Consider the following 14,465-nt stretch of genomic DNA (forward strand, 5'->3'; position numbering starts at 1 on the left):
GCAACAAAACGCAGATGTTGTTTGATGGCATGCATAGAAGCTTATATTGAAAAGCTGAGTTGCAGAAAATTAGCTGGTAGACTCTCCTTTATTGGTATTGAAGAATTCCTTTGATGGACTGTATCTCCAGAGTTGTATCCAGGAACAATGGGAGAAAAATAATTAAAAGCCGTAGGGGATAATTTAAAAAAAGTAATTGTAAACTTTTTTTAACCCTCTTTAATAGAGGATGCTAAAATATGTCTCGAGTGTAATAAAAATTAGATAAATGTATGCATTTTGTCATTTTGCATTTTTGGGTATTCTTTCTTTCATATAGCTTAAGGGTAGAAAATCTAAGCCCCTGCCCATGGAAACTTGCATAGCAATATGGAAAAAAATAGAGCAGATGTACCACTTATCCTAATCTGAAACTGAACCAGGTCAAAATTCTTACAATATTAAAAATTTCAGCTAATTGCATTGTACTTCTTCCAACTGTATAGTCAGCAGGCACAAACTATTATGAGCACACATATGGTCAAATAAAATGCTGTCATACTGCTATAACACCCTTCTGCAGCAACTGGCAGAGAGAGCATCAGAATACTAAAGCCCTTTCCTTACCCAGTGCTGTGAGATGTCATGTTGCACTGCATACAGATGTGGAGCACATTAGTTAACAACTGACTCTGTCCTGTGGAGAGCACATGTGCCCGCATTATGTCCAACACATTTCTAAAAGAACAAACACCAGCTGCACTATTTTGCTAATCAGTTGGAGACTCTAGAAACTGCCATGGGAGATATCACTTCCTCTCTGTGGCCCCACACATCTACCCCACTTTCCATGCCCTCACTGCAGTGGTGTTAGCTGAGGGTTGCATGTGAGGGAGGTACTTCCCACATTCAGTACTGTGGCACCTTTCCAACCTCCTACTGTGTTCTGAATTCTGCTCCTGGTTCAAGATTCCAGGGGCTGGGTCCTCTAAGACAAATAGTTAGGCCTGATTTTGTCAGGCCAAATTTTCATAGATGCTAGAGATCCATTGTGCTCCTTTTGACTGGGATAGAATTAATTGTCTTCACAGGGGCTACTATGGAGTTATGTTTTGGATTTGGTCAGAACACAGGGTTGATAATATAGAGATGTTTTTGTTATTGCTGAGCAGGGCTTACACAGAGCCAAGGTGTTTTCTGCTTTTCATGCTGCCATGCTGGTGAGAAGGCTGGGAGTGTTTGGGAGGCTGGGAGGAGACACAGCCAGGACAGATGACCCAACTGTTGGTTGAGAGTGTGTTTGCTGTCTACCTATCCTTTCTTGTTTTCCTTTCCAGAAAGCGAGGAAGGACAAAGGAAAAGCTTTCAAGTTTTGTTTCATCTTAAAATCGTTAAAATCAGTTCTGTAGGGTAGGAAAGTCAGTGCTAGTACCTGACCAACTCCTTTTCCTTCTCTTTGTGGACTGAGACTCTTGAACTAATGTATCACAATCAGTTCCTGACAGCAGGGATTGTTTGCTCATGCTAGATAATGGAAAGAGAAAAGACACAACTCTTTTTGATTTTTTTGGTTAGTTGGTTTAAGGAACTGAATTGTTTCTCCTTAGAATGTTAAGTAAAAATATTTCAAGAATTTTTGTATGAACTAGATGGAGAAGCTTTCAGGATCCTGAGGTTTTACTGAAGGCAACATCTGAATACATTTTCTGAAATGAGTAGGTGAAGTTAACACTCATTTCTGAGGGGGAAAAATCACCACTTACACACAACTGATGCTACCAGCTTTGTGCAGGGAAGCTGGAAGTATCAAAGGAAGCTCTAGAAATCATAAAAAAGCCTGGTTTCAATCAGCACAGAGCGATGTGCTCTATATTTTGGGATAATAAACTGAAATAAAATGTTGCATTATTGGATTGAGTTTAATACATGACATATTATTTTGTTCTTTAGTTTCACTGTCTGGATATTGTACACATATTTGACTGGATGCCTACAAAAGGGGCACAAGGCTGCCAGCTTGATATATGGGAAGCCTTATAAAACATAATCAGAGGGAAGAATCACCAAATTGCATAGAAAGAATGGATGAAAACTACTTTTACCAAAGTTAGGATGACAGAATTTTCACAGATAGCAATGGCAGTAGAAAAGGTTTGATGATTTGGTATGATTAAACATCTCAGAGATCAAGAACTTTTTTCGAGGATGGAAGTCAGACAACTGTAGTCATTATTCAATTTTCTGAAAAGCATGTCCAAAATCCAGATAAAGCCTTCCTTGCTGATGGAGAAGTATTAAACTGACAAGATCAGTGGAGAGAGTATAATTTACCAAATGTGAATTTCCAATGCAGATAAAGGTGTGGGAGAAGTGGCTAAAAAGGTGGAAAAACCCATTAGAGGTTGTTGCTGGCTGGATACCAATGATAAAAGCAAACACAGTTTTCATCTGAAAACCACTTAATTTAAAACACCTGACTCATGACAGACTATTGATTAGTTAAGCACCCTCAACTAAAGCAGGCTACTTTTCTTGGGTTTACTCCAAAATGCTTGCCAAATCTTGGTTATGCAAAAATTATCCCGTTTGGAAGGACATGAGTACATCACAGCTCTGTAGGATTTGCAATGTGAATTAGGCCATTAATCCATCAAATCCAGTTGCCTGCTGGTGAAGATAACTAATTCCTGAGACTTAAAAAAAAAAGAAAAATAAAAGAAAACCAAGCCACCACGAACCCAACATAATCAAGAGCACCTAACTAATTCTATAGTCCTCTACATATTTATTTGTTTAGATTTATAAATGATAGAAACTGACTCAGCATTATAGAGCTTTCATAATTTAAAACTCACAAAGCACAAATTCTGAAATATTCCTGACCAAATACAAATAAAATGGTCCAAATGGAAAAAGAAACAAAATAACAAAAACTATGAAAATAAATTTTGAATAAACTAAGAGAAGAAATATTCTCCAAAGGGATGGATGAAAAAAGTAGAAGTTTGCTCTTGCTCTTGCACATTCTGATAAGAGATAATGTCATAGTCTCAAAAAATATCACACATACATTTTCAACACAATCTTCACTGGTGTCCATGTAGACCTTGCTGCATCACATCTTATTGGGAATATTTCAGGGCTCATATCACTTTAAAAAATGGACAAATCTCCAAGAACACCCCCAGTTTTCCTATTTTCTAACATATTCAATAGCTAATATTAAATAATATGCCTAGAAAAGATATCCTTCAGAACACAAAAGCACATGTTTCTCCCTCAAAACCTCAGACTATTTTATGTAAGCTTTATGTAAATTTTAGATGTTTCACAATTTTTTTTTCAATCTAGATTCATATTGAAAGCAGTACATATACGTAGCACTGAACTTCTCCATAAAAAATACTAAGAGAAATGCAAAACAAGTGGCAAGCACAAAATGCATTTGTTTGCAACTATTTCACACATTCCACCCAAATACCTGAATAAAATATTTTATTCACATTGTTAAATATGCGGCATGGAGTTGGGGTTTTTTTTTAGCAGTCTAATTACTCTCAAATATGCCTGTGATATTCTGGACTGGAACAGTGACATCAGAGCATGTGCTCTAGATACACAGTACTGAAAGTAACCCATACAAAAAATTATAAGCAAAACAATGTATCACTCCTGTATAAGCAAAATACTGTGAAGAGAAAACAAAGAATGCGGTCCAAATCTTTTGCATTTCGTGTGCTCCCAATAATGCATAATATGAAGTGTGTACTTTATTTCACAGATTAAATGGAATTTGAATACTATGATGTTACTGGCAAATAATGGTATTATGATTCTTTGCAGAGGCACAGACCATGGTAGCACTGGTATGTGGAAAGATTTCTAGTATCATGTCCAAATTTTCACATATCTGTACTATAATGTTGTTTCTCAGCCATCAGTGTGCTGATGTAAATCCAAGCTCAAGGATAAAAATGCTCACAAAATCACAAAAATCATGCAATGCTAACACTACAGATTAGTCTGTATTATAAGATATATAATATACCTCGATAAGAAGTACAACATCATCTTTAAAAAACAATAACATGGCAACCATCTAGGGATCCTTCTTGAAACACTTAATCTGCATTGATGCAAAGTTCACCTTGACCTTAATGGGAAATTTACTGTGAAAGATTAATGCAGCAAATTACAACTGCACAAACTTGGGATCAATTTTAAACCACAACTGGATTTTACCAATTTGCTTTCTTAGAGCAACATTTTATTTTTGCTATAGAAGGGAAACACTAAAAAATGTAGAATACAAAAAGTAAGATTTCACTGCTTAGTATACAGCTATTATTTTAATAAACTTAAATGAAAATTTGAACCAACCAAAATGAAGATTGCTGTGGGGATCATCACACTTGAAAATTGTATTTCTCTCTACAGTAATAGAAATGGGAGTCTTAGTTGTCTCGTTTACCCACTTGCCTGTTGCCCAGCAACTACCATGAAGGAACTACAGTCCTTAGCCACTCTAATTTTAACCTTGAAAAAGCAAATTAAAATTACTATGTGAATGGTCTCTTTCTGGTGAGATATTGCAAAATTTCAGTTTTTATATCTGCATAAAGGAAGCCAAGTGACTGAAGAATTCAGTACTTCCAGTCTGTCAAAGGTTCACTTTCTCTGCCCTTGTATCATCCCATTTACTGAGCAACTATTTAAATATTGTTAGGTACTTTAAAATATATGAGCTATAGCAATAGAAGCAAAAATCTGAAAATCTGTCACTTACATTCTTGAATCATCCCACAGCACACAGTAGGGATTCAGTGTTCCCTAAGAAGAAAACAAACAGATCTATTAGTTACCTGTATGCAAAAATATTTGTCATGCTTGACCTAAAAAATTTGTTTGGGTCTCCTCCAACAAGATCATCCTCATACTCTGATGAACTGATGACACTGAAATGGCAATAGCTTAAGGTTAATTCTTATAGGATATTTTGAAGGCACTAGAACCTCAGAGCAGAGTATGTGTGCATTCTCTGCTTAGATAAGGAAAGCATAAAGTTGTCTATTTGATGTATCCTGGTGGAAGTAAAATATGAGATAATAGTTAATCTGTTAAGAGACCTGACTGAACATTTCTGGTGTTTTAGAGGAAGAACTTTAGACCCCTTAGGAACTTGGATGTCAAAATCAGTAATGGTTTTAAAAACTTTAAGCATCTGTTGGGCAAAATGTCTTGAGGCTGGGATTTCAGATTCACAGGCCCTACATTCAGTGTCCAAAGGTTTTGTCAATTAGGTTCTCAATCAGCAGAGGTTTTGCTCAAAATATAAAGGTTTTTTTTGTTTGTGGTGGAGCATTACAATACTGGCTCCCATCTCTTCAAAGTCCGTGGAAGATTTCTGATTTGATTTAGAACAGAATAGGAATCAAGATTTTTATTACAAATCACTGAACAATTTAGAACTTTTTGAAAAATTTAAAAATCTATAAAATGATTCATGTTTATTTTTTTGCCTAGGAAGTGTAACAAAAATTCACTCAGATTGACTTAGAAGTACTCAAAACTGCTAAGCTATATTCCTATTCACCATAAGCATTAGATGTTCCCAGGAGTCATAACTACATAAAATTTATATAAAATTTGGAGTAAAATATATTTTTAAAAATGATAAGTGATTTGAAGAAACAGGTGGAATTCACTATTTTTGGATGTCAATGATAGTGAACAGTACATGCAGTAGATATAAAAGTACTTTCATATAAACAAAGCATACCTTAATATTTTATTCTTAAAAATGATTTATTTATAGAAAAACCTGGCAACCTGTAAAGTAAAAATCTATTAAATATTTAAATTATTCCATCTACCTCTTTGTCAAAGATAAAAAAGGTCCTTCTGGAGGTGCTTGTGAGAGAGGCATTTAGGGAATTTTTGAATCTCTACTTCAGTATTTTGCTGACTGCATTGAATTTTATGAGTAGAATATAAATATTTAAAACCAACATATACTTATGGCACTTTATATTTACATAGCACTGTACAAACATAAATAAAGGATGCTCCATCCCCTGAAGTATTTATAATATAAAGAAGAGGAAAGGGAAGAGGGCACAGGACAAAGCAGTGGATAACAGGGTAATTGAGATTCAGAGACCAGGTCCTGCATCACTTGCCAGGAGCTTTCAGATACATTGATGGACTAAGAGATAGAAGGATAAGAATTAGGAACAAAAGAATATCAGAGCAGAATTAAATTTTCTTTAAAATGTAATTTTAAAAAGAGTATTAATTTGTATAGTAAATCTAGGTGAAGAAGTTTTACTTAAAATCTGATACAGCTATACTCATATTAAACATACTTCTGTAGCTGCATACTTCCATAGCTGCATCATAGTTAGGCTCTGCATCTCTCAGATCTAAGACTTGTCTTTCTCAGCAATGGACATAATACAGTTCATCCTTGCTATTCTCACAATGCAAATAGAATGAATACAAAAACACTTTCAGCAAAAAAAAGTCCATTATAAAGAAATCTACAAAATAGAGGGGAATAAAAACCTTTGCAGAAAACGAAAACATGATAAAATTGCTGTTAGATCACACACTTTTCTCTCTTTGAAATGTATTCAAATGAAAAAGAAGAGTTTGTTTGGCCATTGCAGTCACTAATGAGAGATTAGGCAGAAACATGGGAAGCAGAATAAATATTACTCTTGTTCTACAAAGAAGTCTTGTGGGAGGGTTTGCTCCACCAGAAGCGGCAGCTTGCAAGGGCACAGAACCCTTTCAGAACTTCTTCCTCTTTCAATACTTGATCAAATACCCTTCAAGCACTGCAGGGACCACAGAGAGCTTGTTTCTGTGTTTTTAATCTGTTGCTACCTTTCTCACAGCCTTTCTGGGGTACCTCTTGGCAGTGTTGCACTGCTGTTGCAGAGCTGCCCCCAACAGCCATGGCTGTCTGTGATGGCAGTGCTCTTACCAGCTAATTTCTCAGCTGCAGCTAAGGAAGCAGCTACTGTTCATTAGTGTTTTCAACTGCTGTAGCATTGATTTATACACTACAGTACATTATTTGGATATCTGAAAAATGGGCATCTGTGTGTGAGTGTGTGTGTATGTATATCTGTCTGGCATATAAAACTGAACTTTTGAGATGTGATTGGCAACTTTGACAGCGTTCCAGCACTGTGCCAACTGTGTTTTGTAGCCAGGGTTTTCAGTCACATTGAAAGCTTCCTGTCCTCTGCTACTGCTGGCCCGTTATTCCAGTGGCCCCGGAGTAAACTTCTGTGCTGTCAGAAGGTGAGAGCTCATATTCTGTCTAGAGCAAACAGGATTCTGTTTGAGTTATGCATTTTTTTAAAGGGTGCTTTGGTGTCCCTTTAATCAAACCACTGGAAAAATGTGGCCACTATTCCTCTACATGTTCACAGTTTATAAGACCAAATATCACGTTCTCTAAATCACAGATCACAGAATATTCTGAATTGAAAGGGGTCCACAAGGATCATCAAGTCCAACTCTTGAGTGAATGGCCATATAGGGATTGAACCCACAGCCTTGGTAGTATTTTTTATTAGCACAATGCTCTAACCAACTGAGCAATGATGCATTGCAACCCACATTACACTCAGGTCAGCTCTCTGTTATATTTGTATTTATCTACAAATCCAAATACCATGCAATATATTTCAAACAGCACATGCAGTTGGGGTTTGCACTTCCTCCAAAAGATAATCCTCCAGTTTTGTTAATAAACTGGATAAAAAAAGGAAGATATTGTTATAAATTTTGAATAAATTCGTATTTTATCCCTGATTTTAATTAGCCATATTAACTCTTTTTAAATGATCCATTTGCCCATCTTTTTTCATAATATCTTAATTTAGTCAGTAGATAAAGAGGTGAAAGAACAAATGTGTGGATATACTCCTATGTACTAGTAGGCATGCTCTACAAAATGCTTAAAATATTATCATTAAATCAATTTGCAAACAAACTGTTCTGAATAAAATGAACAGCATTTGTAAGAAAAAAGGTTTGGAAAGAACAAATATAACACTAAGACATTAAAAAAAAAGATAAAAGAGAACATATTTTATTTTCTCTTTAAAAATTAATCTATTTAACTGACATAATGTTTAATCTGTGAGCCATTAATATATAATGTTCCAATATTAGAGATATTTTAACAATGGTTTTATCTTGCTGTATGTACATAAAACTCATTCTATGGAAATATATTATACCAGAATAAATCCTTACTTTCAGCTGAGAAAATTACAGCGAAGAATTAGATTCTGTCTAAAGGAATACTCAAATTTACAAATTAATATTTCTGTGCATCTACAGCCTTATTTGTTTATTTCCATTTATGGAAAAAAGTTCCATTATGAAGGCTAAGTCTTAAACACAAGTGACAAAATGTTTAAAGATAATAAAATTATATAAAAGATTTTGTATTCACAGATTTTCTGGAGCAATATATTGTCATTGTATCTGCCACTCCAACTTGTATATTCAGATGGATTGAGATCCTACATAAATATAGCATGTATGAAAATTTGATCCAAGCACTTGATGCTTCTCTGGATTATATTATAAGACAAAAACTGAACCAAAAAAAGAGAAACTATTTGATATGTATTGGAAAGGTTATTATCATTTTGCTTTGTCAAGACACGAGCTCATACAATATTAATTAATATTCTGTTACTGAAAGATTGCCAAAGCAAAGTGACAATCAGTGTCTCTAATCTGATCTTTTGTAAAAATAAAGTTTAATTTCTAAGTCTTTAAAACTTGGCAAAAATTTGCTCTGGAAATTAATCAAAGGGACTGATAAAAAAAAGCAGAATAAGAAAGGGCTCTCTAAGAATTTTGCAGAATTTCCCCTTCTGGGGTGAGCAGGTCAACCTTTTATTAGTCTATTCTTGCCTGTGCTGTGCTTGTTTTATTAGCTTGTGTTTGGTCTAGAAATATTTTCAATGCTGATACATTGCTTATGAGTATTCTTATATAATTTTAAAACTTCTTTTCTTGCAGGTGATCAAATTAATGAGATTTTTTTTCTTACCTGTTACCCCTCATGCCACATTACCTGTTACTTTTGCAAGAGGTGATTTCAGCTTCAAAATATGTGTCATATTCTGCAATGTGTGTAATACCCCCTCAATCATTGTTAAAATAATTGATTATAAAATCTAGCATTGAAGATTACCATAAATTCTTCTTAATAATGATTTTAGTAAAATCAAAATAAGTAGTCTGATTTTTCCCCTGATGTATATAATTAATTTGTGTTTACTTCAGCAAATATTTTGTAATATCTTTAGTAAATATCTGACAGAAACTAAAGTTATGTTAAAGTTATGTTTCTCTAAATACAGACAATGTAATTTAGGTTTGAAAGAAAATAAAACAAAACAGAAAGTGACATCTACATGTCCTAAACCATCTTATAAATAAATTGAAAGAGAGGACCATAAAACCCCAAATTAACACAATTCTTCATCAATACACTTTTAATGTTGTTGAAAGGTAATGAGTCAGCTCAGCTTATGTTCTTCTGTTCCTTTTTCTCTGCCAAACTGTCATTAAGATGTTCTTTGCATTGGTATTTTTCTGGGAATGGCAGGTCATAATGACCATTGATGGCAAAATTGTTTTTTCTAACCTTGAGTAAAATGTTAATGGAATATCTTGAGTTCAAAAAGTTTTCTTCATACTTTTGACCAGACTCACTACTTAAATTTTGCTACTGAATGAAATATTTGGAACTTCTCTAGGTGAATTATATCTCTATGACCACTTGATTAACTGGTGTGAACTTAAAAATTACAGCTTTAAAGATTTTTGCATACCAATGCTATTTTCAAAAGCTTGAATAACTGCCTTTTCTAACTGAATCTTTATGACTTTATTCAAAGCAAATGCTAGCTCTTAACAACATAAACAGAGAGAGTTTATATATTGTGCCTTCACATAAATTAGCCCCATGCTTGCTCTTTAACATTATTTTCCCAGTATAGTATATGACAAAAATTTTCCACAAAAGATGTATTTTATTCTCCCTGTGAGCACTGGGAGACTGCTAAAAACAGATAGAAAAAAATCCTTACTTCTTCATATATTTGGAAATAAAGTCTTTTTTTTTTCCCATTTATAACCTTCTAATGTGAAATTAAAGTCTGAAATGTATAGAATTTAAATGGTTGCCCAAAAAATCTCAGGCATTTATGAGGACTGTAAGCTAAATTGGAACCCAAGCATTTTTTCAGTACACTACAGTAAAAACTGGCTTGCGTAAAATAATGAAAGAAAGGAAGAAAGGGTCTGAAGAAGTATTATTGCTCTATGACCTATGCAGGGAACAAAAGGTTGAGTAGGCAGTACAATAATACATTTTCAATTGTAACCATGATTTCATTTAATGGAAACTATTCACTAGAAATTGCTGTTTAACAAAACCCCTCAACATTCACAAAACAGGAATTAATTTTGTTTTGTTTATATGGATGTATGAAATAAGCACACATTCCTTTCAAAGATGGTTACACTGTTCCTGGGCTTAAATTTTAGAAGTTAAACTGCTTTTTATTACCTGATATTTAAAACAACACCACTTTTCTCTCATGTGATCTGACAAATACTCTTGTAAAAGCATATCAACTATCTGTGTACTTACATTAGACAGGTGGGCCAGTTCTATCTCCAGGAAAGAATCTGTAGTTTTAGGCTCAGGTCGTATAGTAACAACAATGATTTTTGAATTAACAACTGTAAAATTCCTGTAAGAAAATGCAAAAAATGGAAAATTTAAGTGTTCATAAGGTTAAATGAGACTTCTAATACTACATCCTAGGATTTCATCAGGTGTTTCCTGTGACTTTAGTTGACAGATATTAAGGAAGAATATAATTTGTTGAAAGTGGTGAAAACACTTATTTCCATCTGTACTCAACACGCTGAAGACTGAAAAGCACCAATGATGCAGAACTGAACTTCCTGAAATTGCTATTATTAATTAGAAGAATGCATTGATGACACCAACATTCTATGCATGTATGTGTGTATCTCATCTATTTCTTTCAACACAGACCTACTAGATATGTTTTATAAAAGACAGTCATTTTTCTTCCCAAGTGCTGTGCTGGGGTTTTTTCTGACTGTTAACGGTAGGATTGTGAAGATGGATGAGTGCAATGGGAGACTGTACAGTTCTGTTGATTCTGTGCTCATGAAAAAAACATACCTTTTTCCAATTCTAAAAAAATTGTATTTGGTATATGAGTGGCCAATTTCATCAGGTAAATACTGCTCAGAATTTAAACCCCAATTGTGCCCTGACTGAAATCCTGCCAAAATAAATGAATTTTTTCTCATATGCAAGATTAGATTTTGTCTTACGTTATTGTACCAGGTTATGCAGAATAATAACTTTCTGTCAATTTTTCTAATCCATCATCAATTTATTTTTTCATGTAAAATGTGGATTGCTATGTAACATAGAAATCTTTCCAGGACAGACCAAGTAATGCCAAGGTTATGCTAATACAGCCATAAAGATATGCTGACACGTTAATGTCTGAGACCCTTGCTTCTTATGACCCCACCAGGTCTAGAATGACCATCAGTTATCAGCCTGACTGTTTCTGGTGATCATTATGGTATTTACTTTGTGTGTAATGCTGCTTTCCACACCTCACAGAAATGTTATCAAAGGATGTTATCACAGGATGTTATCAAAGAAGAAACAAAACAGTTTAGATGTAATTATAATAGACAGTATAAATATTCGTTTGCTTCAGTTGTTGTTTAATTGCTTATTTTCTCTAGGGAGTTTGTATTTAGGAGAGAATTCCATTTTGCTGGATCATTGAAACAGGAATTGCCATGGCTACCCTAATAGAAACTTAGCTCAGCAGGCATTTCATTCAGCACAAGGAATGAAATTGTACTTCTGGGGCAAGGTATGAGTTCTAGTCCAATTTTACTCAGCCAAATCACATATTGTAAATATAATGGAACTGACTTTCTATTTTACTTAATTACTATTTCTTTGCTTTGGTTAAACTTTAAAATCTTGCACATTTTTGACAAAAATGTATCTATCAGGTTAAAATTAAAAGTTAGCTAATTTTCAGAGCATTCTGTAGAATTACAGTAGCTGAATATCTGCAATAATTAAAATAGAACTACCCCCCCCAATAAAACTTCAAATAAATACAAAACATGATTTCACATGACAAGCGAAAATTCAGAGATTATGTCAATTTTGGAAATTCATGCAAGCTATTGTAAATACTGCTACTTCAGTACGTTTTTACAGTTAGTCTTTGTGATTGAAAACGTTTTCTTTGGTCTATCTCATTTTGGTATGGTTCTAACAGTTCTGGGGTGAGATCTGAAGGCACATCTAAGTACCTAGTTTGTAACATCAGTACAGTCATTTTACTTCAGTCTCATTAAAACTCTACCAATCCCCTTACATTCTCTAGAGCCCCTAGCAAACTGTTCCACAAGAAAATAAATATAACTGCCTATATCACTGTGAAATGAGAACTGCATCCCTCATCGCTGTCCTGTCTGGGCTGAATGCTTACTTGCATATTTCATATTTACCTGCTTGGATAGTCCCTGGAAGAATACAATCCGTCAAGTATATTCTAAAGTATAGTCTAAACTCACATAGCAGATTAAGATGCCTCTAAATTAAAGCTCGAAGATTTGTAGTAAAAAAAATTTCAAAAATTTGAAAAAAAATCTCAAAACCGCTGGGGCAGTGCCATTGCTATCTCTGTTAAAGATATTTTTTGTAAACAACAGCCTAGTTTTGAGAACACTTATCCAGGAATTTAAGTAATTGGCTTTTACAAAATGTCCTTGGACATTTTAGTTTCAGTCCCTCTTATGTTGCGAATGACATAGAATAGAATGATCCATCTCACCCTTCTTGGGAAAGTGCATTATAATACAGCTTTTTTCTTGTGGAGGGTGACTTCACCATTAGCTCCTTCTCCTTCATCAAAAATAATCAAAAATTCAACATTAATGAGAAATTAAGTTTTACAGGATGGTGCTCAGCTGACTGTCCAGAAAGATGCTCATCAGGGTTAAGTTTGGAAATAAATTATTCAAAAAAAATCTATTAAATTTCTTGGAAACTATGGCTAAATAAATCCTTGAAGATTCAAGACAGCAAAGTGATGGAGTAAAAGCTCAAGAAATGAGCTTCTTTGGCAGAGCTCATGTCCTAGAGCTTTTTTCTGACATGAGTTAATAATGATATTAATAAAAGAGTTATTTGATTAAGCTGTTTTCCTATCAGGGTATATATATTTTGAGCATATTCTTTTATATAAGGGAAATCATATTGATCGTATGTGGTATGAAATTCATGTCGTCTTCTCTTTTTAGAATGACTCTGTTACTTAAGAAAAATGAACTTATGAATAAGGCATGTTGTCATCCCAAGACAGCATGATCAAAGTTATAGATCAATTTGTAAAAGTTGTATGCATTACAGAAAAATTATGGATGCTAACTCTGTGATGTGATGCAATAAAAGCCTGTCTGAGGTACATCCTTAGTCTAACAAAGCTGACCCAAAGAAATTTAAGGCCCTTTTTGTTTGTACAGCCACTGAAGTTCAGGGTTAGAAACAGCATTTCAAATGGGGGCAAAGAACATTTTAGTGAAGAAAATCTTAGAAAATCTTATGGTGACTGTTTTAGTGATGGAAAAAAACCTGCTTGATACAGCAAAATCATTGATTCTTTTTTTGTTCTTATTTCTTACAGGAAAAGTTAAAAACTACCTTACATTATGGCAATATGCAATGTATTCCTTCAGAGTGCTCAAGAGAGAAATTATAGATAATATCTTTTAGATGAGTATTGTACTGAGAATCAATTTTCTGTGAACCAAACAATAACATAAATGTGCTCAAGGGTGCAAGAGCTATGGAAATAATACTCAGTCTAGAGTTCTGAAAATATTCGATATTTCAATATCTGCTATGAAAAAATCTGTAAGACATTACAAGAACAGTGCAATGCAGCAAAATATATCAGGAAATAGACTCAGATGTAGTTTATTTACTTGTGCATGGAAAAAAACCCCATTCTTCTATTTTTATAAGGAAGAACCTTTTCTTTTTGTTTCCCTAAACTCTTATTTAAATACTCATGGCAAAATTCTCTGAATGTACATATACCAGTAGGATTAAACAGAAGTCCAAAAACTTCTATATCGATGCAGTAGCAAGTTTCCATCTCACACTGTTTAGTAATTTTCAGCAGACTCTATGCTAGTAAAACCGAGAAAAATCAAACACATATGGTAAAATGCAGCTAATTTTGGATTTTGTGAAATATATTGTATAGGCTGCTCTAGATAATGAAATCTTCATTTTACTCACAGAACACCTGTGATGTAGCAGATTGGGATTCTGTGGTTAGGTATTTTGAAAGACT

At 34.0% G+C, this 14,465-nt stretch overlaps 1 protein-coding gene and 1 long non-coding RNA gene across 2 annotated transcripts in view; both read right to left on the reverse strand.

The window, feature by feature from the left end:
• The window catches only part of LOC127059378 (uncharacterized), a 768,519-nt gene that overhangs the window by 307,941 nt on the left and 446,113 nt on the right, over positions 1-14,465 (reverse strand). The gene's annotated exons all lie outside the window — the stretch shown is intronic.
• The window catches only part of ADGRB3 (adhesion G protein-coupled receptor B3), a 446,607-nt gene that overhangs the window by 169,808 nt on the left and 262,334 nt on the right, over positions 1-14,465 (reverse strand). Inside the window, exons 15-16 of the mRNA XM_050972295.1 lie at positions 10,676-10,778; positions 4,766-4,809 (exon numbers count right to left, since the gene is read on the reverse strand). Of these exons, the coding sequence (XP_050828252.1) occupies positions 4,766-4,809; positions 10,676-10,778 (147 nt within the window). The remainder of the gene's footprint in view (positions 1-4,765; positions 4,810-10,675; positions 10,779-14,465) is intronic.

Source organism: Serinus canaria, chromosome 3 (assembly GCF_022539315.1).
Source record: "Serinus canaria isolate serCan28SL12 chromosome 3, serCan2020, whole genome shotgun sequence".
In the NCBI taxonomy this organism is placed as follows: Eukaryota; Metazoa; Chordata; class Aves; order Passeriformes; family Fringillidae; genus Serinus; species Serinus canaria.